Raw genomic sequence first — 27,222 nt, forward strand, 5'->3', positions numbered from 1 at the left:
CTGTGCCTTATATTTGCACAGGAAGAACAAATGCTATTTCCATCCTTTATAATAATTTGGCACAACCCCAATGCAATCTTGGAAATAATGCGGAAATTCAATAGAAAGTTTAATTTTCATTTACAACATACAAAATTGTCAGGTGCAATCAAACAAATGAATTCAGTTGAAAAATAATTTCAAAAATATTTAATACTTTGAATTATAACATAAATAATGCTTTTAAAACAGAAGATGTCCATGTTTTTGCTTAAGAAAAGGCCAACGTCCTGGTGAGAGGTTTCTTCACATCCTTCTCTTTTCAGTTCCATAATTGTTTAGAAACCCAAGGCAGGAAGCAAACCATGGAGAACAGAAGGGGTTGAGCACTTCAACAGTTACCATAAATAAAACAGCTTAGAGCAGAACCAAAAAGAAAACAATTCCTTTATTTCTGTACATGGAGACTACAAATAGTATTTTTCAACACTTCATTTCTTATCCAAATCGTGAAATTATACATTTTTGTACTAACACTAGTAAACACCTTAAAATCACCCAAGAGCTGTTCTGCACATTTAAAATATATTGCTGTTCACTGCTAATTAAATATGAAATCCAGGAGCTTCTTCAGCAGTAAAATAGGTTTTCAGTCAAGGGGACCCCCAACAGAGCAACCCCCACATGTAAAGTTCTTCGGTTTCTTTCAGTTGACGTTAAAGGGCGTACTTGATTTCGCCGGCTAATGATTTCTTTCTATTTCCAATTATATTATAAAATAATTTAGTGAGAATTGCACGTGAAGACACAGGTTGACCCAGTGTTGTGACCATTTCTGAAACGCCTCTTTGTGACACGAGAACAATGTTTCCCTTAGCAATCCACCACAACATCGAAGACAGTCCCTGAACCAAGCAAACAGACCCATTGCTTATTCATGACAATAGCGGACAGCTCCGTTTTTATATCAACCGGCTAATCGAGGAGGGAAAAGCTAAAGAGGACATGGGAGCATGTGCAAATTTTCAAAAAGAAAGGATAAATGCTTCAGTTCAAACCTGTTTTAATTGTCATTACAAAGATTTGCTCTCTCCAGTCAGGAGCACTGTGAATATTCTATATGCCAAAAAAAATTCTTGACACCTTAAAAAAATATTCTACAGGCACAGAAAAGGAAGTCAGGGGTAAAAAAAAAAGAGAAAAGGACAGTCACACAGTTTTTAAACAATGTCCAATGGATCATGACACACTTTAAGATAGTAACTGAAGAACAAGCATGCCCATTCAGATTACTGAAAGTATTTAAAAAGAAAAACACAAGTGACAAATTTCTCTCTCAACACCTACCACTGACTATCATGGTAATAACATAAATGCATTTTTTTCCAAGTTGCAAGAGCCTGCAGTTGCAGAAACACTTGTAAACAATTTCTGCCACTTCAAAAGAGGTGGAACAACCATATTCTAGACTTTCAAAGTTCCAGGTCACTTGTTAGCCATTTTCTTCCTGCTCCAAGGACACTGTCTCTTCCCCTTGGGTTGCTTTGTTATGTTGCTTTATTGCCAGCTTGTGGTATTATTTGTATTTGAACAGCACAAAGCCAAAGCTTCATCTTTGGTTATATTCACTCAGATGTTACTGTGCCCATATATGTTCCTTCTCAGAAAGCCTACCATATTGCACACAGCGTTCGTTATTCTGGATCCAAACAAGGTTGCGTCAATGCATATAAATGCTAATGAACAATGGCAAACTAACATCTTGTGTAAAAACTGAAACTTACTTAAGGAATATTGACAGGTAAAATGAGCTGCACAAACCTACGTGGGTTTCCCTTAACCTGCCCGGCATGGGTGCTGCGCATGGAGTAGGCACTGATTCGAGTTCCTCAACAGAGCGTCTGGTTAAAACTTCAGTTCAACTCAGCTCAAATCCAGCAGCACATTCAATGGCATAAAGCAGCTTACTCCTCATAAGGTTTTCATCATAGAACTCTGGAAGCTTCAATAAATTCATGCAAGTACTGGCAGTGGGAAGTCGCTCTAAATCAGAGCCTCCGTTGTGTATGCAAAAAGCAGGATATAATTCCTGGGGAGACAAAAAAACACATAAAGAATGAGTAACAATCAGAACAATTTTTTTCACAAAGGAGAACATCTCAGCATTTCCAAGCACATCCTTGATGTTCCAAAGGCCAGAACAGAACTATTTTTAAAAAGACACAGCATTAATTTCTGGAAATGAAATCACTCCTCACTGTAGAAACATGGATAACACAAACGTAATTTTCTCCCCTATCAATTACTTCACAATGTAATCATTAACATGCAGCAGATTTGAGATTACAGCCAGCCTCTCAAAGAGTAGCTGCAGAAGTTCTGAAGGCATTAACATGTTCCTTTCCTGCTTCATGGTAGTGGAGATATCTTTGGAAACTGAGAAGAACTGCAAAGCATTTTGTGACACAGTAGAAAGCCTCTGTATTAAGATATTCCATTGGGCCATCATAATCTTTCTGGGTATGCTTAAACAAAACAGTGGCTTCCTCCAGTTACTGTATTTCATTAATTCTAGGGATTCTAAGGGAGTCCCCAGTGCCGCAATGGGTTAAACCCTTGTGCTGGTGGGACTGTGGACCAAAAGGTCCAAGGTTCGAATCCGGGCAGTGGGATGAGCTCCTGTCTGTCAGCTCCAGCTTTTCACATGGGGACATGAGAGAAGCCTCCCACAGGATGGTAAAACATACGGGCACCCCCTGGGCAATGTCCTTGAAGATGGCCAATTCTGTCATACCAGAAGCAACTTGCAGTTTCTCAAGTCGCTCCTGACATGAAAAAAAATAATTCTAAGATTATTTCGATGGTAAAATGCACACCAATTTCAGTTCCATTAGCAGGAAAAAAAAAGCTTTATTTATATACAAAAAAGTACCCGTGATTCTCAGAGGCAATCCATTTTAGAGATGTTTATATGGTGGGAAAAGTGTGTCTTAGAATTGAATAAATCAGTAAATACATTTTAAAAAATTGATTTACTATATGTAAATTGTCATAACTAATTGTGTAGCAAGACTTTTGAAGTTTTAACAGGAAGTAATGCTTTCTAAGTCAAACTGGGTTGGTTATATTGGGAGATTGGAAAAGGCAGGCTTATAAGATTCCTAGTATTCTGGGATATCCTTCATTCTCTATGCTCCAAATATAATAAAAGAGAAGGGGGATGAGGAACAGCAGCAGCAGCTTTATTTATATCCCACCCCCGTTCCCCAGAGGGATTCAGGGGAGCTTACCTCCAATATACTGCAATTCCAACTGGGTAAGGATCCTTTAATCCTCACCTGAATGAGGGTTAAAGAACCCTCAAATCATTTTTCCTCTTGTAATAGTGCAACACTTACACAGTTTTTCATGCAATTCTGTTCATATCTAAACACTATTAAACTATGAGAAGTCAACTCTCAGAAATAACATCACCAAAGTCATTGTAATTATTAATATTTATGTCATTTATATTTTAAAATGTATATTAATCCTTGGAGTCCCTGGTGGCGCAGCGGGTTAAACCACTGAACTGCTGGACTTGCTGACCGAAAGGTTGATGGTTCAAATCCAGGGAGTGGGGTGAACTCCCACTGTTAGCCTCAGCTTTTGCCAACATAGCAGTTCAAAAACATGCTAATGTGAGTAGATCAATAGGTACTGCTCTAGCGGGAAGGTAAGGGCACTCCATGCAGTCATGCCAGCCTCTGCACCCCACTTCCAAACGTGTGTTTTCCTTAGTAATAGGGCACTAATATCATCAAATGCTTTGGTGAGTGAAAATAGATTGTCTAGTTTTAGAAACTGCCAAAAAAGAAAGAAAAATTCTTAACACCCAAGCTGGGAGGTTAATGAGATTTTAAGTTAAATTATTGTTTAAATGGGGGCCTTAAAATGTATGTCATCGCTAAAATGCTGTATTTTTAGTGTTCCTTTCAAAATGCTAATTGAATTTTCCTACTTTAAGCTTTAAAAATGTTAAAAATGAAGTTCTATATGGAAAAGTCAAACCAAGGGTGCCATTTGTTTCATAATTAAATGCTGTGCAACGGGAATCGGCAACGCAAGGGGAGGGAGAAGCACCATCAATTTATTGTGTGACCTGATTGGAACTTAACAGTTTCCAACTGCACTTTAATGATTTTTTTTGTCTGTAACAACCTCATTTATTAAACTTATTAAAGTTTAATTAGCTTTAGCATGTGTTATTGTGAGCTCAAGCTGCTGGCAGTGAAGATTCCCATTTTTTAAAAAATAGTGCAAGTCTTGACTGTGCTATTTATAAGTAAAGTACTTCAAGACACACTGCATCCTTCTAAATGAGTCTGAACTAACTTTAGCAAAAAGGTGAAGATGCCATAATGTAGTATGGACAAGATTTCAAAGACAGGCAATTAGAAAGTTATGTTCTTAACAGCAACATCCAATTATCTTCTATTCTAATACAGCTATCACAATTAATTATGGAATACACTGTGCTCTAATTGCTGCCCTCAATATATATATTTTCCTTAAATGATACAACTTATGGCATGGCAAATACTAATTACTACTTACAGTACATGGTGCTCTTTATCTTCAACGTACTGCAGCAACATTTATTATACACCCAGAATTATACTATTTTCCTGAAGGTCCTTTCTTTACTGCCAGGGCAAAACATTGTAATAGTACATCTTGCACAGTGTGGGGAACCAACAGTGACTACACTTGGCATTAGAAGAGAATTCATTAACCTAAGATACCAATTTACATTTTTGAGAGTCTTTACTCATACCTGAAGGAAGTCATTCTTTTTTTCGTAGTCTTATTTATTTATTTATTTATTTACAGTATTTATATTCTGCCCTTCTCAGCCCGCAGGGGACTCAGAGTGTATTACAATGTACATATACATGGTAAACATTCAATGCCATAGACACACAACATGTATAGACAGACACACAGAGGCTATTTAACTTTCCAGCTTCATGAGGGTATTCTGTCCACCAGGGGAGCTGTTGCTTTAACCATCCATTTGTGACACTGATGGAGTACTTCCTTGTTCTTTTGTTTGCTTTCTGGACATTTTATGGAGTCGTAAATCAGTTAAATTAGTCTCCCCGCATAAGCGGTACCTAAATTTCCCACTTGACAGATGCAACTGTTTTTCAGGATGTAAAGGTCAACAGCAAGCTACACAAATGGTCGGAAGCTCACTCTGACCCAGGCTGACTTTGAACTCATGACCTTTCAGTCAGTAGTGGTCTTAATGGTGCTGACTCCCAGCCAGATGCGCCACAGCCTTATGTCAAATAATATATGTGAAAAATGTCACTGAGTAGGGACACTATCCATAAAAGGGTAACCAAGTTGTATCATTCTTAATATTCTGTTATGTTGTAGAGCAGTGGTTCCCAACCTCCTTTTGATCAGGCACCACACTTTGACCAGGGTCCATTTGACCAAGGACCACTCTCTAACATTAGTGCCAAAGGGGTTACGAATCAGTTTTTTGTCAACTTTAGATTTGGTTTGGTTGTTCAGAAAATTGCATTGGATAGACCACATCAGCACTAGTTTCTGATACAGAACATATGCCATCCAGTAGTCACCATCTGCTCGCCCACAGAAAACCATATTTAAAAACCCTCGCCACTATTAGAGGGTTTCACGAGACCAGTCGGTCTTGTTGCAATGGTGTAATAATGGTGAGGCCACAGACCATATTTTAGTTCTTGCAGACCACTAGTGGTCCACGGACCCCAGGTTGGGAACCACTATTGTAGAGCCATATACTATCAGGAATAGAAAGTAAATATGGATGGCATAGAAAATTTGATCAAATATGGAACCAGCTTTATTTCTGGTGCCAATGCTTTGAAACATGTATTCATGAAATAATTCAGAATCCCACCAGAGCACTTAGGAAAGTTAGTTTTGAAGCCTCATTCACAATGGCCACAATGTATATGGTGTACTCTAGGATTTACTATATCAAAAAGTAACTTTGACAAGCTTTGATCCCACCACTGATGTAGAAATAGTTAAGTCATTCCCTAAATGTAATACATTAATGGAGTCATATTGTCTGTTAAATTTGGATGAATTAACCTGAAGTTTGTGTACCTTAATAGATACTCCGACTGATAAAAGAACAGCCGGCTATGTAAAACATCAGCAGTACCCCACCTCTTATTTATTTGCTAACCATATTATTTTAGGGACATTATTTTCAGGAAACTATATTCTATTGTAGATTGTCCCTCTGCAAGAAATACATGAGACATAAAACACACACTCCCAGGTTGATGTAGAACCAAAGTGCTCAACAGGACAATTACTACTGATACCTCTTTTATACTAATATAAAATGCCTTCTTTCAAATATAATAATTACTGTTGGGTACCAAATGTTTCTAACACTTGATAAAAATCTACAAGTTCATCTCTGGACCAAACACTAATGGCTTTTGTACTTATGGGCCCAGGATCCCATTCATATCAATAGAGCCTGAAATTACCAAAATGTTCTTAATATCTCGATAATGACTGCAATAAACCAGACTAATGTGCTATGAACTATAAGCAACATTCAGGAAACATCATACCTTGAACCCCAAGAGTGGAGGTCGTGAGCAGCTTGTCACAAACTTTAATAATTTACGCTTTTCGTCATCAGTGAAGCTTTCTACAACTCTCCAAAAGATTTTGATCACTGGATGATCAGCAGAATAACCACCTGCATTTTTTCAAAAGGAAATAAAACTATTACAATTCAGCTGAACTGCTATCATGCATCATTTGAAGATATCAATAGTGTACGTTCAGGGACTGCTGATATCAGTCTGGAAAAATAAACTGAATGTTAAATAACTAAGAATTAACTATGCTAAAAGCTTTTCATTAGTGCTATTTATATCAAGTTGAGAAGGCTCACTGAATTATAGGTGGGTGCCTGGCTTGAGAGCAGTGAGTGTGAAAAAGATCTTGGAGTCCTCGTGGACAGCAGGTTGGACATGGGCCAACAATGTCATGTGGCAGCAAAAAAAGCCAATGGGATTTTGGCCTGCATCAATAGGAGCATAGTGTCTAGATCTAGGGAAGTAATGCTACCCCTCTATTCTGCTTTGGTTAGACCACACCTGGAATATTGTGTCCAATTCTGGGCACCACAATTCAAGAGAGATATTGACAAGCTGGAATGTGTCCAGAGGAGAGCGACTAAAATGATAAAAGGTCTGGAGAACAAGCCCTATGAGGAGCGGCTTAAGGAGCTGGGCATGTTTAGCCTGAAGAAGAGAAGGCTGAGAGGGGATATGATAGCCATGTATAAATATGTGAGAGGAAGCCACAGGGAGGAGGGAGCAAGCTTGTTTTCTGCTTCCCTGGAGACTAGGACGCAGAACAATGGCTTCAAACTACAAGAGAGGAGATTCCATCTGAACATGAGGAAGAACTTCCTGACTGTGAGAGCCGTTCAGCAGTGGAACTCTCTGTCCCAGAGTGTGGTGGAGGCTCCTTCTTTGGAAGCTTTTAAACAGAGGCTGGATGGCCATCTGTCAGGGGTGATTTGAGTGCAATATTCCTGCTTCTTGGCAGGGGGTTGGACTGGATGGCCCATGAAGTCTCTTCCAACTCTTTGATTCTATGATTCTATGATTCTATAGTATACTTGCCTGAATAGTTGGTGAAATTTCTGAGGTCATCTAAGCAAATAGGAACTTGTGCACCAGATATCAAAACCTACATTGAAAGAAATGCATTCTCAAGTTGCAGACAAAATTTTCACACCTTTGTAATTTTTAAAATCTTGCTAAATGGAATACTTAAAAAGAGACTTCTGCAGCCATACCTGGATTTCTTGTTGATCAAACATTCTAAGCCACTCAAGATTAACAACGTTAGCCAGACCTTGTCTAAATGCAAGGCAATGCTGTCTGATCTGTTTGTTTAACCTGTAGTCAGCCACAAGATGGATGTATGCAATTCGATTGGCACTAGTGACAGGAATGTCCTTCCCACCGGGCTTCAGTTCAACCACCTGAAAAACACACATATTTTCTATGAAATGAATGCAATGCTTCTTTGTCAATGAACTATATTTCATAATATTTCCCAATCCAAACTGCCCCAACTCTACTGCAATTAATGCATTAATTGTGCATGCAATGCAAACAATTTAAAACATTTAACACCTTCAATACAAATACGCATTTACAGAATAACAAAGATCAAAAGCTGGTACCTAAAAGAGCATGCAGTCTGAATTTTGCCAGTGTGTGAGAGAGATGATATAGTGTCTGTTGTCACAATATCTACCACTAGGTGGCAAAACAAAACTGTGGAGTCTGACCTCAGTTATGCAGGGCAAAGTTCAAAAGATGTTTAAATGGCTCACTGTTATTTGTAATACTTTCTTTTTATTCTAAGTATATTTATTTGTTAATTAAATAACTCACTCTAAAACTATTATTCTCAGAGGCTTTATCAATAAGGTAGAATTACAGTGTATTAACAGCCTCTGTGAAAAACACTTATGGCCACACCTATTTTTGTTCTATAAATTTTAACACAAATTACACTTGTTTTGGGTCTCATACTTAAAGAGAAAGATTGGACATTAAATAAATATTGTTTCAAACAGGACCCAAGAAACAGAAGGTTGAGTAAATTGAAAAAAAAGTATTGTATGTGAACTATTTCCGGAGCAGAGCCAAACAATATTAGGATTTGCATTCATGGCTAGATTAAAATACTATTACAGCCTTCTGCCCTTTAAAAAACAAATATTACTATTCTAGAGGGATGCCTTCAAATTAGAGCAACTTTTCTTTATTGACAGTTGAAGTGCTTCCTCATGAAGACAAGTAATTAAGATATGAAATCGTCCTTCTTAAAAATTATTTCCCAAAAGGCATTAATTAGAACCAAACACTAGATCAGAGATGGGCAAACACTGGCCCTCCAGGTGTTTTCGATTTCAACTCCCGCAATTCCTAATAATCTCAGGTCCTTTCCCTTTCCCCCTCATTGGACCTGAGGCTGTTAGGAATTTTGGGGGTTGAAGTCCAAAACGCCAGGAGGGCCACAGTTTGCACATACCTGCACTAGATGCAGTTGCAATGGCAAGGAGTCAAAGATATTCTCTGAGTTCACCTAAGGGCTTGGGCAGAACCTCTTGCTAAGTCAAAATATGACTTTTAAAGTCTCATCAGCATCAATCTCTCAGAAACTACTATACAAAAAAGTCTACTGTTCAGAGAACAGAACCCCAAAATCATGACACAAACCCACTCATTTTTAAAATACAGGCCACTCTTTGCAAACTAAACCCCAAATCTGAGGCACAACTCAATCTATACATTCAGTGCAGTGTTTCTCAAACTCTGCTCCTTCAGGGGTTTTGGACTTCAACGACCACAATTCCTAACAGCTGGTAAGATGGCTGGAATTTCGGAGATATGAAGTCCAAAACATCTGAAGGAGCAGAGTTTGAGAAAGACTATATTAGGTGTATTAAAAACTTATGATGGGGTGGAGTCGGTCCTGAATTCAGTGAATGCAGGTCCTACCAAAATGAATGGGACTAGTCATAATTTATGCTTACCTGATTTAATCTGGACCACTGATAAAAATGTACTTATTTAAACACTTGGCTTCATTAAGTCTCAAAAACACTTATCACATCTTGTAATTTACACTACAGTTAAGTGATATACTTGACTGTAATGTAAATTATGAGATACACTAAATTTATCTTTAGTATATCTCACAATTCAAAATTTCTCTATTTGAACTCCATAGTGTTTCATCAATTCATACATAATTGCTTTTATAAGATATTTTTTCACTCTGGCAATTATCTACTACAGTCTGCGTTCGGATTATTTAGATTAAAGTGCAACTCTCATCCCTTTTATCCACTGATCATGGGAGAAGAGACTGCTGGGAAGCATGATCTAAATCACTACTTGAAGTGTGGTCCATTTACTAGTGCTAGTTCACAAAAAGTTTCCAGAAAAGAAATGAACAACTGTAGCTAATACTGGTCCCAGGCTCATTTTTTAAGAATGCTAGTTATCCATATCGGATAGCTGGAGAAACTCTGGTCTAGATGATCTGGTTGATGCAAGGTTGGAAAAGGTTACTTTACTGCATGGAACTACAACTTGTTGCCTAGAATATTTACAAATGTTATATTCTGTACTAAGAGTGAGGAACCACAATCTGCAGGGGAGATATGGCTTCTTATACTGCTGCGTGGAAGGCAATTTTAAATATCCAGGATAGAACTAAACTATGCAGAAGTTACGAATAAGCATCTACAGAATTAAAATGTGCTACTTATGCCTGGAAGGAAAATTTCAACTTTGAAAGGAATAAATCTGGTCCTGCCATACTTTGCTTTGGCTCCAACCATTGCCCAAGAAACACACACAGTAAATGGCTAGACTGCATACTGGCATTCCTTATTCTATGCCATTTTGAAAGTAATCAAATCCAGTATCAGCTTTGTGAAGATTAGTCATCAGGTGATGAAACAATTGATAAAGAAGTATTTTCTGCATATCCAAGTAAATGCATGCTTCTAAGTAAACTGAAGATCGTAACATCAATTCAAAGCATTTTTACTGAACCTTATTTTTCTCAGAATTGCCATCATATGATAATTTCTCCCTTTCAAATATTCAAGCACTACTATGAATAGACTATTTCTTGTTTGGTGATAAGCACCATTAAATGGCCATAGCCTGTATGCTTGGACTCTTTAGTTAGCAGTTGTGGCACACATGCCTTATCACAATGGCAAGTGAATGCCAATATCACTGTGAAATTAATAGTTAATTAGCCCCATTCAGTGTGAAAAGAATGGTTCTTTTACCTGTGCTTCCCCTAAGTCATTATTCACCACAGTAAAGTTCAGCCCAAGTTCTTCCACATCTCCTTCATAACTCTTAAGGAAAAGCAGGTTCTTGTACATTTCAGGATCTAATGAAGCCAAGTGATGAATGTCCACATCTGCACTCGTCCCCAACAACTTAGAAAGGAAAAAACTGGCGAATGGAAGCTCAACAAGCATGTTTTCATATAAAGCCTTTAAAAGATATAAAAAAGAATTGTAAATTAATCCACTTGTTTTCATACACAGGCACGACCAAAGTATTTTACACTTTATTTCATTTCACTGGATATTTGCACTAAAGACACAACCTCTGAGGACGCTTGCCATAGATACAGGCGAAGCATCCGCAGAAAATACTTCTGAAATGGCCATATAGCCCAGAAAACTCACAAAACCTGTCCATTCTCTGTTGTATGATATCTTCCATACAAGCAAGTCAAGGTCTGCTATGATTTAGAATGCTGAGATTCAAAATGTGAATTTTAAAAGAAAGAGAGGAGTCCAACAAATGTTGGTCAAAAGCTTTTCTATTAATATTCAATGGCCCGCTTGTACAGAGTGTGCATTCTGTGCATACTCCAGATATTTTTGAACATTGCATAGCCCCTGATGAAGGACAGTTTGTGATGAGGCTGAAATGCATTGGGTTTTTCAAACAAGAAAGGTTTTTGACCATTGCATAGCAGAAGTAGCCTGGTATTCTTTTATTCTTTGGCTGCTATGAAATAGTAATACATGAACACAGCTCCTTTGTTAACTATGTCAAAACTACCTGAAATTAAAATGGAATTTCAGCTATGATTTACTGTATACTTCTGCATCTGTATACTATTCCCCTTCCCCTCGTTTTTAAAACACAAGTCAAGTTGAAGCCTTTAAAGCATTTAATATACAAGCACTAATAAATGATGGCCTTAAACACTATGATCACATCAGCTAAATGGATTATAAACTAAATTTCCATAATGTATGCAACTGAAACACAAATGTAGGCATAAATCAAGGTTTTTTCTAAACACAGGTTAATTACACAGATTCAGGAACTGTCTACTTTTTATGCAAAATAATCCACTTACCATTTTTCACAGGGGCCTTAATTCTTAGCCAGATATAACACTGGCTCCTAGAAGCCTATCAATAACTTCATGTCAAGAGAAAATAGCAATAGGTGTATTGAAGGAACCTGCCTGTTATTTTTCAACAGTCTGTCTTTTATGAGTGTTTATTGCTGGAAATTGTGCCAAAATGATTTGAAATAAAAAGGATTAATTATAGTAGAAGCCTTTTAATATAAGTGAGTGCACTAGCAATGCAATTAATGCAAATTGTGGTGCTATCAGGAGAATAAATGCGAACAACATCACAGGCCATTTCTGTTTGCTGCCAAATAACTTTAGTAATTTACTACATTAAGAATCAATAAAAAAATAATGCTTTTCAAATGCATCTCTATCAATCTTCAGGTAACTCCACAGCAAACATTTATAACTGAATCTAAAAACTATATAAAACATTTTTAGGCCACCTTGATTGTGCAATCTTGATTATCATTTTAATTAAACATGGAGCCTGTAGCCAAGTTCTTCCAAATAAAAATGCAAAAAAATCAAGGTTAAGACAAATAGTTAATATTCCAATTACAGTAAAAGCTAAGTTTTGCAATTAACATCTCTCAAATGCACAATAAGTCTATGTTAATTTAATCACAGTTGAGCACCACTCTTTCCAGGTGGCAAAATGCAATAAGCACCTACATTATACACAGGTCCATTCCTCTGGAGTGTGCCTGGCCAGGTCAAGCTCACCTTGATCTTTCCCATTTTCAAGCCGAGAACTTTTTAAAAAACTCTTGAGAAAAGGGGAATCGAAGTTTACAAATACTGATGGGAACAAACACAGCTACTCCTCGAGGAAAAGTAATTGCCCCATTTTATTGATGCCGCACTTTCCAGCATAGGCTGCAGTTCCTGAAGAGATATTGAATCGCACAGCATCTATGACTTGCCAGGAACACAGGTTTGCCAGGTTTCCTGAAGAGCCAGGCCTATATAAGGATATCTAAAGAGGATGGCCTTTCTCCTGATTGAAGGGTTCTGCAAGATTCCAGAACCCACAGAAACCCACAAATCCCTGCAAAATTTGCACTAGCAGTCTATTGCCTTCACCATCATGGATAGAAAAAATGCCAAGTTGCAACCCCAGCAGATACTCTGCTTCCTCCACACATACTAAAAACTTTAAGGTAGGTCTGGTGGTAATGTGGCTAGTGCCTGCTCTCAAATACGGGATTTGAGGGATTCTGTATCAGGGCTACAAATTCAGGCTGTCCTGTACAAACGTAGAGTCCCAAGAACCCTACTTGAAAGGCATCAGATCTTTTCTGATTCTGGAAATTAAGCAGGGTCAACCCTAGTTATTACTTGTATGGAAGACAAACAAGAAATACGAAGTGTTGTAGGCTATATTTTAGAGAAAGGAACTGCAAAATTATCTCTGCATGTTCCTTACCTTAAAAACACTATGAAATCTATGGGAGCATCATAGTTTGACAGGTAACTTGAAGGTACATACTCACTACAGGGCTGTGCAACTTATTCAGTGAAATCTTAAACCAGAGGGGGTTGTTTAAACTGATTCGTGTCAGATACAGACTGGATGCAGTTGTGCTACAAAACAATAATATCTGAATATCTGAATCCAAAGCACAATAATCCCAATTAAACAGCTCAGGGGAAGATCTCAGGGGCTCACATGTCTTTACACTAATGCACAGAGCATGGGAAATAAACAAGACGAACTCCAACTTTTAGCACAACACCACAAATATGATATCATAGGGATCACTGAAACCTGGTGGGATGACTCCTATCGCTGGAATGTAGATATCGAGGGGTATAACCTCTTTCACAGAAACCGAACAAAGGGGAGAGGAGGCGGAGTAGCCTTATATGTCAAAAACTCTTATGCTGCAGAAGAAATTCAAGACAGCAATCTGGGAAACCAGCTTGAAATCATCTGGATAAGAATCAAGGGAACTGGGACTCAAAAAGATGTCGTTGTAGGCGTCTACTACAGACCCCCAAGCCAGGAGGAAGAACTTGATGAAGTCTTCTGCCAACAGTTGACCAAACAGGCACAGAGAAGAGATGTAGTAGTCATGGGCGATTTCAACTATCCCGATATTTGCTGGAAAACAAACTCGGCCAAGAGTACAAGGTCCAACAAATTTCTCGCTTGCCTTGCAGACAATTTCATGGTCCAGAAGGTAGAAGAAGCAACAAGGGGATTGACTACTCTTGATCTCATCTTAACAAATGCGGAGGACCTGATCGATGCGGTCGAAGTGGTAGGATCCTTAGGGGCAAGTGACCATGTGCTCCTGCAATTTGAGGTACAAAGGAAGGCCGAAACTAAGACAAGTCAAACCCGCATTTTGGACTTTAGGAGAGCTGATTTCCAAAAAATGAAGGAAACGCTGAGCAGCATTCCGTGGACACAGATACTAAAAGACAAGGGAGTTACGGATGGATGGGAATTTCTCAAGAGTGAAATACTCAAGGCGCAATTGCAAACTGTGCCAACAAAGAGAAAAAATAGGACAAGTGCAAAGAAGCCAGAATGGATGTCCAAAGAACTTCTAACTGTGCTAAGACACAAAAGAGACATGCACAAGAAGTGGAAAAAGGGAGAAATCACCAAAGAAGAATTCAAACAAATAGCCAACACCTGTAGGGAAAAGGTCCGCAAGGCTAAAGCAAAAAACGAGCTCAGACTTGCCAGGGACATTAAAAACAATAAAAAGGGCTTCTATTCTTATGTCAGTAGAAAAAGGAAAAACAAGGAGGCGATAGGACCTCTTCGAGGAGAAGATGGGGCAATGATGACAGGGGATAGGGAAAAGGCAGAACTACTTAATGCCTTCTTTGCCTCGGTCTTCTCACAAAAAGAGAGTCTTCAACCTCAGCAAGATGGAGTGGATGAGGGATTGGAGGACATCCAACCCCAAATTGGGAAAGAAGTCGTTCAGGAATACCTGGCCGCTCTTAATGAGTTCAAGTCCCCAGGGCCAGATCAACTACACCCCAGAGTATTGAAGGAACTAGCGGAAGTCATTTCGGAACCATTGGCAACCATCTTCGAGAGTTCTTGGAGAACGGGAGAAGTTCCAGCAGATTGGAGGAGGGCCAATGTGGTCCCAATCTTCAAGAAGGGAAAAAAGGACGACCCAAACAACTACCGTCCGGTCAGCCTCACGTCGATACCGGGCAAGATTCTGGAAAAGATTGTTAAGGAAGTGGTCTGCAAACACTTAGAAACAAAAGCAGTCATCGCTAATAGTCAACATGGATTTATCAAAAACAAGTCATGTCAGACTAATCTGATCTCTTTCTTCGATAGAGCTACAAGCTGGGTAGATGCAGGGAATGCCGTGGATGTAGCGTACCTGGATTTCAGTAAGGCCTTCGACAAGGTCCCCCATGACCTTCTGGCAAGGAAACTAGTCCAATGTGGGCTAGGCAAAACTACGGTGAGGTGGATCTGGAATTGGTTAAGTGGACGAACACAGAGAGTGCTCACTAATGCTTCCTCTTCATCTTGGAAAGAAGTGACAAGTGGAGTGCCGCAGGGTTCCGTCCTGGGCCCGGTCCTGTTCAACATCTTTATTAATGACTTAGATGAAGGGCTAGAAGGCATGATCATCAAGTTTGCAGATGACACCAAATTGGGAGGGATAGCCAATAGTCCAGAGGACAGGAGCAGAATTCAAAACGATCTTGACAGATTAGAGAGATGGGCCAAAACTAACAAAATGAAGTTCAACAGTGACAAATGCAAGATACTCCACTTTGGCAGAAAAAACAAAATGCAAAGATACAGAATGGGTGACGCCTGGCTCGAGAGCAGTACGTGTGAAAAAGATCTTGGAGTCCTCGTGGACAACAAGTTAAACATGAGCCAACAATGTGACGTGGCGGCAAAAAAAGCCAATGGGATTTTGGCCTGCATCAAGAGGGGCATAGTGTCTAGATCTAAGGAAGTAATGCTACCCCTCTATTCTGCTCTGGTTAGACCACACCTGGAATATTGTGTCCAATTCTAGGCGCCACAATTCAAGAGAGATATTGACAAGCTGGAATGTGTCCAGAGGAGGGCGACTAAAATGATCAAGGGTCTGGAGAACAAGCCCTATGAGGAGCGGCTTAGGGAACTGGGCATGTTTAGCCTGAAGAAGAGAAGGCTGAGAGGAGATATGATAGCCATGTATAAATATGTGAGAGGAAGCCACAGGGAGGAGGGAGCAAGCTTGTTTTCTGCTTCCTTGGAGACTAGGACGCGGAACAATGGCTTCAAACTACAAGAGAGGAGATTCCATCTGAACATGAGGAAGAACTTCCTGACTGTGAGAGCCGTTCAGCAGTGGAACTCTCTGCCCCGGAATGTGGTGGAGGCTCCTTCTTTGGAAGCTTTTAAACAGAGGCTGGATGGCCATTTGTCAGGGGTGATTTGAATGCAATATTCCTGCTTCTTGGCAGGGGGTTGGACTGGATGGCCCATGAGGTCTCTTCCAACTCTTTGATTCTATGATTCTATGAATATATCTGAATATATCTGATCTGATCCAGGGTTGTGAACACTAAAACATGAACACATAAGAAAATAAATAATGCATCAACCCTGCATTCCTTGTCTCATTGATAAATCTGAGTTTTAGCTGCATGCTTTTCCATTTGTTCTCCTTACTCCAAAGAAACCATTACTCACATACATATAGAAATATATTTATAGTGGACCTAATATTGCAGACACACAAATAAAACAGCCTATGTTCCTTATTTAATGTATCCTTTCCATACCATAAAAAATATTCCACAGAAGAGATTGAAACAATTGAAGCCACTACTATGTTTTGCTGTTTTTATCTCCGAACTGGGAGCTGGTGGCGGCGACTGCCGACAGGGAGTTCTGGCATGGGCTGGTCCATGAGGTCATGAAGAGTCAGAAGTGAGTGAACGAATAAACAACATCTCCCAACAGCATCTGTAGGCATTTCATGTCATCTTAGGTCCTCTGGTTATTTGGTGTTGCTTCAGAAAATTGGATTGGATAGAACATATGTCATCCAGTAGTCGACATTTGCTCATTCACAGAAAACCATATTTAATCATTTAGAACTGATGTGGTCTATCCAACGCAATTTTCTGAATCAGCACCCCAAATACCCCAGGTCTAAAAACGAAGACACCAAGAAAAAATTGGTTGAGTTGTGTTATTATCTGTGGATTTTGTTAATGCCCAGCCATCTAAGAGGGTTTTGTGAGACCAGTCTCTCTTGTTGCAGCAGTGTAGTAACAGTGAGGCTGCGGACCATATTTTAGTTCTTGCGCACCACTGGTAGTCCACAGACCACAAGTTGGGAACCACTGCTCTAGATAGATCCAACTACAAGTACAATTATTCCAGATAGGAATGGTGGGTGCTATAATCCTATAGAAAGCATCAGACTGGAAAGACTGCTTTTTAATTTGAGAACTACAGGAGATCTGAAAAAACTTCAGATTGTTGCTCAATGTATATGTTCAAATTCCAAGGAGGCTCATTAGTCATGTTTCAAACATCTGTTATTGTGCATATAACAGTCCTAGTAAGTGCAGGAGGCATAAGAAGAGGACATATTTTATACACTTCAGACAACTCTGATGTTCAGAGAGCATGGGCATTCCTGTATTCACAAGAATACCACTCCTTCAAGCTCCTGCAGCAATGAATATGTGCTCTTAGGAGGAGATTATCAGCAGAAAGTATACCTTTGTTAAATGAATCATTTAAAAAAAACTGTGCCAAGGTAACTATTATTAATCCAACCAATGGAGACATGTATCAAGACAAATCAATACTTTCAAATCAGCAAAGTACTCATTTTCAATAAGAGTTCAAGCACAACAATTTATTTCAGTAAATACTCTGAACTTAATTGACTTAAATGGACCTAGGTGTTTCCAAAGGCAAAAAAAGATCAGGATGCCATTACCACATACTTTAACTGTTTATTTATTCCCTGTCTAGGAAGCCTGATTTAGGAGCCATAAAATGCAATCAGTACACAAACCAGAAGCTGGAATCATCTGCTAATGGAACTTTTAATTGAGAAGTGACCATTGACATGAGGTAATTCTTTCCATGTAGAATAGCTTGCAGAGACCTTTCTGCACTTTATCACAGTAAACAATCACTAACATATGCATTAAAGAAAATTTAAATACATTATGACCCAATAAATATCACAATCAATAGAATCTTTTCCCTCTCAAAGATTTAGTGTTAAAATACACCACTTTTAGTAGTCTTTCAGTGCTGGAAACATTTTTACAAATGCTAGTCCTAAGTTCAGTCATTTGTAATGAAAAGATAATTGCCTATGTAAAAGAAACTAGTATAGAAGGCTACTGGATGTGATACCTATACAAATAACTTCAACCTAGGAGTTAAAATTATTGAATAATAGTGAATTCTAGAATTTCAGAATTAGATTTTATTTACCTGTATTAAAGAGTGTACATTTCTTTGTGTTATCAGCAGTATGGAGGTTCTTAAATCAACAGGACTAGAGCAAATACCCAAAGTGAAAGATCAGGTACAATTTGCACAATGCCATCAAAATGCTCATTTAAAAAAAACTGAAAATGTTTAATTTAAAAAGACTAACGTTGAAAAAAAGAGAAAAAAATGCTCATTAGGAAAAACAAAAATGCTACAACAATTTCTGGGTTGTACTGCTCTCAAATGGAAACAATGCACAGTGAGGTCTCCAAATTTTAAATACCTCCATATTTTCAAGTATCATTACTTCATTTTCTTGTAGCATACTCTGGATTCCATTATTTGCTTTTGTGTACCTTCAAGTCATTTCTGGCATGATTGACCCTGAGGCAAACCTATCACATGGTTTTCTTGGAAATATCGGTTCAGTGAAGGTTTTACCTTTGTCTTCTTGAGAGGCTGAGATAGAGTGACTTGGGTTGCTGTGAGTTTTCCAGGCCATATGACCATGTTACAGAAGCATTTTCTCTTGATATTTTGCTCACATCTATGGGAGGCATCCTCAAAGGGAGAGAGAATGCTTCTGGAACATGGCCATACAGCCTGGAAAACTCACAGCAATCCAGTGATTCTGGCCATGAAAGCCTTCGACATCAGAGTGACTTGCCCAAGGTCATCCAAGGGCTTCCATAGCTGAGTGGGGACTTGCCAACACTAGTCTCCAGAGTCATAGTCCAAGGCGCAAACCACTACATCACAATGACTCTCTGGTCCCCTTGAAACAAAAGACTTAAAAAAAAAAGATTATTTGTGTGATACAGTAAGTAGCACCTCAAAGGACACTCTTTCCTATGTGTCAGAGAAGGCATAATGCCTCTTTTAGGATGGCATTTGGCACCTGCAAGTATCAGAACAAGTCCTACAAAACTAATGTAGCTGCTCCTCAATCAGTCAAGAATCCTTTTAGTCTTATGTCAATTAATTGAATCAATGTATCCATAAAGGATGAAGATCTATACGTGTTCACCTGGAGATAAATTCCAATGAACCCAATGGGATTACTCTGTCACAGTTGCAATCCTGATGGCAATCCTATCAATTAAGGCATCTCAACTATTCAGAGCTGTATTAGGGAATAAGGACAGGTGCTAAAGAACTAAATCCAATGTTAGTCATAACTGAAGCAGACCTGCTGAAATTAATGGAAATAATGCTAGCTGTGACTAACAAGTCATATCCACTTAATTGATGTACTCTAAGAAAAATATCATCACCTCTTTTCCATAAATAATTATTTAGAAGTTAAAAACACTTTTTTTTCAAAATGTTAAGCATTACAAAGGAGGATTTTAAGGGTTTTTTTTCTTTTTAATTACTGGAAATGTTTAAATGGAATTTTTTCAAAGCAGAGCAAGAACTAACAAAGTATTTTTAAGTGCTGAAAGAATAAACTCTAAATAAAATATACTGGACCATCTCCACTAAACAGAGAAGATATGTCAATTATTTGATTTTAATGTATTTGTTTTCTGATAACACTGTAACATATAAGCAGCGTTCTCAGCAGCAACACTCTTTGACTTTGGGTTTATACAAATAAGAAATTGCTCTGGGTGTTAGACTGCTTCCTTTGCTACACTTGCAATTTATTTACACAAAGGCTTTTATTAACACAGGGGTGCGTTTTAGGAATTATTTGCAAACGGATAAAATGGAAGCATTTTTGTAAATGGATGAATAAGCATTCAATGAGGTTTCCAGCTAAAACCACAATTTTGACAGGGACTGAATACGAAGGCAAGCCCTGAATAGAAAAGCCGTGCCTTATCTCACCATTGAATTCATCACCTTTCCAGACATGTCAGTTAAAAAGTGTTTTTGCACCTGGCTACAGCTAATTATTAAATAACACAGTCATTTTGTGCCTTGTGTAAATACGGAGTGCACACAATATTTTGCCACTTTCAAAATGATAGCCAATTGGGTTCCTTTTCATTTCAAAATTTACAGTGATTTTATTCAGCTTTTCTCAAACAAAAGTCAAATAAAACATTCATTTTTAAGTATTTGGAGTCCAGGAAACATTTAACAGCTTATGCATTTTTGCTACTGTTGAAATATATTTTCTAAAGAGGAACAGAGCTTCGTTTTCATTTTTGCTGCTATATTTGGCCTCCTGAAGTACACTTCCCTTATGCGTTGTTGTGTAAAAACTTACAGGCATGTACGCGTATGTTGTTTAAATGGATTTTAGGTTTAACTTTTGTTTGGTACCATTTTTGATCATTTACCATGTGAAGTCTCTTGGCATTGTTAACGTAACTGCTTAGACTGACTTTATTTCAGTGAAATCTACGTAGAGAGGTAAGTTAAACTACTAAACTAAACATTCCCCAATGCTTTTAAGGTCTCAAGTGTGCATTTCTTCCACGCATAGATGGCACTTTAAATAATTCTCAAAATTCAGAGTGCCAAGCATGAAGAATGCCACTATACAGATGTCTACAGTAGATATATTGTCCAAACAGTCCACCAAAATGATGTTCATATATATAAAAAATATGAGAACATATAAAAAACTGTTTCTGAACATCCCATGAAAATCTCCATTTGTATTTTAGTACTCCATCTTTACGTATACATGTACACTTTATTTACCTTTCCAAGCATCCGACCGAGGAAGTAGTAATGCCTTGCATAAGAGTCTCCCACAAGCATCTGTGCAGCAGGATTAGGATAAAGCAGTCCTTCGTTAGTGGTCTTAAAAAAACCCTGGTTTGGGTTAAATCCTGATTTAAGTAGCTCATTCAGAAATTCCCGAAATATACCACCACCATCAATACCAGCTTCATCTAGACCATGCGCATTGAGTAAATGAACACGGATTCGTTTTTTCAAATCAGGTTCTGGAGAAAGGAAAAACAAGTCACGTACAAATGAGGAAACACACACCTTCTTACATGCAAACATTTCAAAAGATTCTTTGAAGAAAGTCACACAATGAACTGTGCAATGGAAAAACTTCCTCTTGATGGTTCTTATTTCTACATAATACCACCAATCCTTTTACATGGCAGGAACCCAGGATAAATTAACATGCAATTATTTAAAGTTTTATAAAACAAACCCTTAAAGAGAATGGAGTCCCAGTAAAGAATAATAATTTTTTAAAGTCTGGTTCTGGTTTAGGACACTCATTGTACAGCTCCTTGCAATATACAAACCAAATTAGTTGGTTAGTTGATGTACTAACCAAATTAGCTCATAGTCTAGAAACAAAGATAATTAGGAGTTTACAGAGTTTAGTGTGATTTCCCAGAAAAGCATTTTTATTACAGTAAATGTATATTAGAATAATTTTATAAACACTGTACCGTTTTCAGGGGAAAGTTTGTCATATGCATCTTCATAAATATAATTTCTTCTGATGGTGACATTGATTCCATCCAAAAATGGACCTTCCCCTTGAACCTCCTGTTTATCAGCATAGATCAGTCTTTGAAAGATCTGATATAAAGTAAGTAATGAAATAGGGTGGGAGAAGAAAAGTAATCTCATTTAAGCATGGATTGTCCAATATTCCGCAACACCATAATATTTCAACTTGCATTAAGATTTGAGTTACACAATGACAGTATACTGAAGAATTAAGATACACAATATCTAAAAAGCTGCAAAGCTAATAAAAGAACGTTAGAAATTTGTTTTTTATTGATGTTTTTAGATGAAAAAGGCATAAAACAGATAATCTGATATATATCACAGTGCTGATGGATTTTCCATGTTATAACGAACTTGAGATCAGGATAAAAATGCTCTAACACTAATGCTCTAGAAACCTAACAGAGCTTTTGATTTCTGCTTTTCGAATACAACTTGTCACCTGCAAGTAACAGAACAATATAGTTTGAGGAAAGAAAATGAAGCACATTCCAACTACATAAAGCCCAGCACCTTAAAAATGAGCAGAAATGCATTTGAAGAACATTTCAATACTACCACTACTATCCTGTGTGGCTTTCAAATGCTAAAATGAATATTCTGCCTAATAAAAAAATCATCTGGGCAAAAAGTATTATTGCTCCACAAAGCATGCAGTACGGACATCTCTTTGGTAAACACAGGCTTCATGCTTACTGCCAAAACTACAAGAGTTGAAAGGATGAAGTACCTTCACTCGTTCTTCAAAGGGAACCACAAAAGGTAACTCAGTCAATATCGCAAGTTGTCGTTCCTCAGACACAGAAAGAGGTGCTGGATCCAAGCCCACTTTTGAAATGAAAATTAAAGGAGTGTTCTCAGTATTAATGTGCAATACAGTATAATATTGTTTCCATTCATCTCTGAAATACCATCCAGTGGAAGCTGTGTGCAAAGTGAAGCCTTCCAGATATTACTAAACTGCCACTTTTGTTAAGAAGGTAAAGGTTTCCCCTGACATTAAGTCTAGTTGTGTTCGACTCTGGGGGTGCTGCTCATCTCCACCTCTAATCCGAAGAGCCAGCATTGTCCATAGACAACTCCAAGGTCATGTGGCCAGCATGGCTACAAGGGGTGTCGTTACCTTCCTGCAGAAGCAGTACCTATTGCTTTACTCACACTTGCATGTTTTCAAACTGCTAGGTTGGCAGAAGCTGGGCCTAATTGCGGGAGCTCACCCTGCTCCCCAGATTCGAACCACCAACGTTTCTGTCAATAAGTTCAGCAGCTCAGCGGTTTAACTCGCTGCACCACCAGGGGACCACTTTAGTTAGAACTCACTAAAAGACTCATGGAAAAGAATGCTAGAAGCTTCAGTGCCACAACATAGTATGGGACACACTTTGGCTACACAGACTGAATCAAGGGAATTCTATGAGTTACTGAGTACCAAGGAAAATTTTAATTGTTAAACTGTAGAGTTCCAGTTCACATAATCAAACCTGGTTTTCCTATCTACTTTAACATCTACTTCATATGGTACAACTCAAAGCTGAATACTACCTATGATGCAAACTGCCCTGAGTCACTTAAGGGCTGAGAAGGGCAGTATACAAATATAGTAAATAAAATAAATAATAAATAAAGAGTTTCAGTCAGAAAAGTAATCTGGAAAAGCATCATGTGCAGAAGGATATCTGAAGGCACATGCATCTCTGAGCTGCTGATAAAGTTGTCATGGCCTAATATTCATGACAACACAGATATGGGCTGGAGAAAAATGTACAATTTTAGATGATTTTCATAAAGCCAAAATCTAACTAGTACAGTGGAAATGGAAAAGTCCTTCACCAAAAGGAACAATATCTCCAGTACCTTGTTATATAATGAAATATCAATTAACAAACTTAATAATCTCAAGAAACAGCAAAATAAAAGTAAAAATGAGAAGAGTTGCTACATGTGATTAAAGAGGCAATTATCAGAGTGGTAATCCTTTGACATCTGTTTGCATAGTAGCAGCAATGGCTGACCATCAAAAGCAACAGCTGTTACAGTTTAAGGCTTAATATTATTTACAACAAGAACTATTTAAAAATATTTCTCTTGAGCTTAGAATTTTGGCAAATACCGTAATTGTAAACCCTTGCAATCCGAGTGCCTGGTTATCTTATGGTCAACATTTTTAACTACACTTGATACCTACTATCAATTAAACTAATGGTTAAAAGCATTTTAAAAACAGGAAATGCATGTACAGCAAAGGTAAACCACTATCTAACTTCAGCAGTTCAATTATTCTGGTCAATTAGTCAATTTTATCTACACCGCCCCATCAACGTTTCCATCTTTAAAGAGAAATATGGGATAGAATCATCAATACATAGAACATTTAGAACTCAAGAGCCTGCCATTTAGGTAAATGAAAATGCACAAATAAACATGGCCATATGTGAGACAGTGGCTCTTTCACGCTAATTAGGTTTAGCCCCCATGGAGTCAAGTGAGATTAAACAAATCATAAGCACACTGCCTGTCTTCTCACAATCATGTTGATCACATCTTTTTTCACTTTATGCGAGTTCACTAATCTAGACAAAATATGCCTTTCATTTTCTACAATATCTTAAAATGGCAGTCTCTCTGTGATGAGCCAATATTTTGAAGGTGCACCTTCCTGATTCAGTAATATGGGACCGTATCTTCAGATATGCATAACATAAGATCAGGGGACATTACATCAGTAAAGTTATCAATAAAGGTTTCTCTTTTTTCTCTCCTTTTTATTATTGTAATGTTTGAACTGAGGGCCTCACGGTGTAATTTTACTTTGAATACTAAAATTTAATTCAAAATAAATTTTTAAAAAACTTTTGAGTTGGTGTTAATTTTTAATATGTTAAAATACGTGATTCTTATACTTCTGTTTTGCACACAGAAATTCATAAGATTATAGAAGACAAGGAAAATATCTTTTTAAATCTGCTACACTGCCAGGTTTCTTGCACCCCTATCAGAACCCTCTAGGAAACCTTTCACTTGGGACACTGCCTGGCTTTTGCTTTTAAAAGGTTTTGGTCATCTCAAGATGCACTTTGTTACCAAAAAGCACATATTATCACAACAGGATGCCGGCCAGTACACCCATTGCCTGTGCTCTACAAGGAGGAGATTGGAAGTTATGGCTGATACTATTGTTGCTCTCATCATCATCTAGCTTCCACAACCTGTGTAATCTTAAGTATGAATTGTTTGCAATAAAGCCAGCTTCAATCTAAGAATTAGGAAACTGGCTTGTTTCAACAAACCATAATTACGATTAAGGTTGGGGCAGAATGCAGAACTGCAATTAAAAACCTGGGAACCTTCTGGCTCAATATCTAAAATGTCAGTTTATATAGCAATCAAAACAAATAAATGGTGGTTATCTGTCTTGCTTAAGAAAATCAAGGCTTACTGTCTGAAATTATTTTAAAAGCAAACATACACACACAATGTGCTATGCTATTATAACTGTAAACAATAATTACAGCTAGATTACAATTTTATACCACAGATGAAAACCTTATAATCTTACAGATGTGTTCCGGCTGCAATTCCAACTGCTACCCACCATTAGCTATGCTGGCCACAACTGAATGAAACTGTAGATCAAACACACCCAGAAGGCAGCAAAGATACCTGCCTCATGTTCTTTACAAAAAAAATGGAGAAACTCAAAATTCTGGTTATCTGCTCTCGATGTAGGTGCGACATATTCAATACATATGTATATGCATATGAAAATACATTCTCTTACCATCCAATGTAGATTGTAATGGTCCTATCCTTCCCATTCGTCTCACTCGCCATACATGTCTGGCTGATGGCACATAAAGCTGTGTAACCTGGTAGAAATAGATTTTGAAACACTATTAAATCACTAAAAATATTTTGTTGGGAAACACATCACCATCCTCAAAATACAAAACCTGAAATAGTTTTACACTATCGTAAACAATAAAATAAACCAAGAGAAAATACAATCTACATAGCTTATGAGAAAAAGAGTTCACAGACACAGTCGAGAAATTATCAAGGTAAAATATATGTTTTCAATAAATAGCTGAAACATATTGTGAGGACTGATGTGCTGCTGGAGGAAGATTATTCCACAAGGTGGCTGCTGCTGTACGGAAGGCCCATTTCTGTGCCGTGACAAAATGGAAATCTGCAAGCTAGGGCACACACAACAAATCCTCCACTCAATATCATAATGGCTTAAGGAGACGATGTAGGATGAGATGCTTCTTCAGACAACTTAGGGTATTAAAGTAACCTTCCAGCCCAACAGAAATAAAATCACTTTTTATTTGGAAGAATACTATATTCCGTCTTTTAAAAGTTCATTTATTTTCATCAGCAATCTATTCTGGTTTATTTTACACAGAAAAATACTTACTTCCCAATCCATAAAGTCTGATTCATTGTTATACCTATACAGGCACTTAGAATTTCTTAAGATTATAGAAGATAAGGAAAATATATTTTTACATCTGCAACATTGCTAAGTTTCTACCACCCCAATCAAAAACACCTAGGAAGCCTTTCACTTGGGGAACTGCTTAAAGGCCATTCCAAACAGTCCTATATCCCAGAATATCAAGGCAGAAAATCCCACAATATCTGCTCTGAACTGTATTATCTGAGTCCACACTGCCATATATTCCAGTTCAAAGCAGATATTGTGAGATTTCCTGCCTTGATATTCTGGGATATAGGGCTATGTGGAAGGGCCCTTAGAAACTGTAAATGTGAATTTCAAAAGTTAAGAGATCATAAGTCCATCTTACAATCTTGAAATGCCAGCCATAATTTTTAAAACTTAAGAAAACAACCCAGTCTTACCTTATCTGCTCTAATGTTTTCCTGTTCTGATAGCCAGTGATTTGGTGGACAGAAATTCCTTCTTGTGTCTCTAGATTTCAACATCTTCACTAAATTAGTGATTACCTGTAGAAAGTAATAATGTGATATGGTACTGTACAAAAAAGCAAAAAGGACATTAAAGTATACAGGAGTATGTTTGTGCACAACAATATTTGTACATATGCCTTACTAGAACAATACTACAACATGAAAATATTAGCCAAAAAAAATTAAGGAAAACCAGAATAACTAAAATAATTGCTTTCATTACAATAATCTAGAATGGAAGTCTATATAATGGCTCCATTTTGAGGCGATGCTAAACCATGGGGAACGGGTTATAGCAAGCCTTAGCCATGTCAAAAACTGCAAGATAGAGATCGGATGCTCCCACATACAAGAATACTTGCCATTGAGTATAGCATCCCAATCCTAAACTTTTGTTAACTGTG

At 37.8% G+C, this 27,222-nt stretch overlaps 1 protein-coding gene across 2 annotated transcripts in view; it reads right to left on the bottom strand.

The window, feature by feature from the left end:
- Positions 1-408: 408 nt before the first annotated feature.
- Positions 409-27,222, bottom strand: part of UBE3C (ubiquitin protein ligase E3C) — a 58,513-nt gene continuing 31,699 nt past the window's right edge. For both annotated transcript variants that reach the window (XM_060782579.2, XM_060782578.2), the window contains exons 14-23: positions 26,750-26,854; positions 25,662-25,749; positions 22,614-22,711; positions 21,817-21,949; positions 21,101-21,348; positions 10,883-11,095; positions 7,853-8,041; positions 7,677-7,743; positions 6,609-6,739; positions 409-2,068 (exon numbers count right to left, since the gene is read on the bottom strand). In XM_060782579.2, the coding sequence (XP_060638562.1) occupies positions 1,898-2,068; positions 6,609-6,739; positions 7,677-7,743; positions 7,853-8,041; positions 10,883-11,095; positions 21,101-21,348; positions 21,817-21,949; positions 22,614-22,711; positions 25,662-25,749; positions 26,750-26,854 (1,443 nt within the window). In that variant the 3' untranslated portion in view covers positions 409-1,897. The remainder of the gene's footprint in view (positions 2,069-6,608; positions 6,740-7,676; positions 7,744-7,852; positions 8,042-10,882; positions 11,096-21,100; positions 21,349-21,816; positions 21,950-22,613; positions 22,712-25,661; positions 25,750-26,749; positions 26,855-27,222) is intronic.

This window comes from Anolis sagrei, chromosome 6, assembly GCF_037176765.1.
Source record: "Anolis sagrei isolate rAnoSag1 chromosome 6, rAnoSag1.mat, whole genome shotgun sequence".
NCBI classification, from domain to species: Eukaryota; Metazoa; Chordata; class Lepidosauria; order Squamata; family Dactyloidae; genus Anolis; species Anolis sagrei.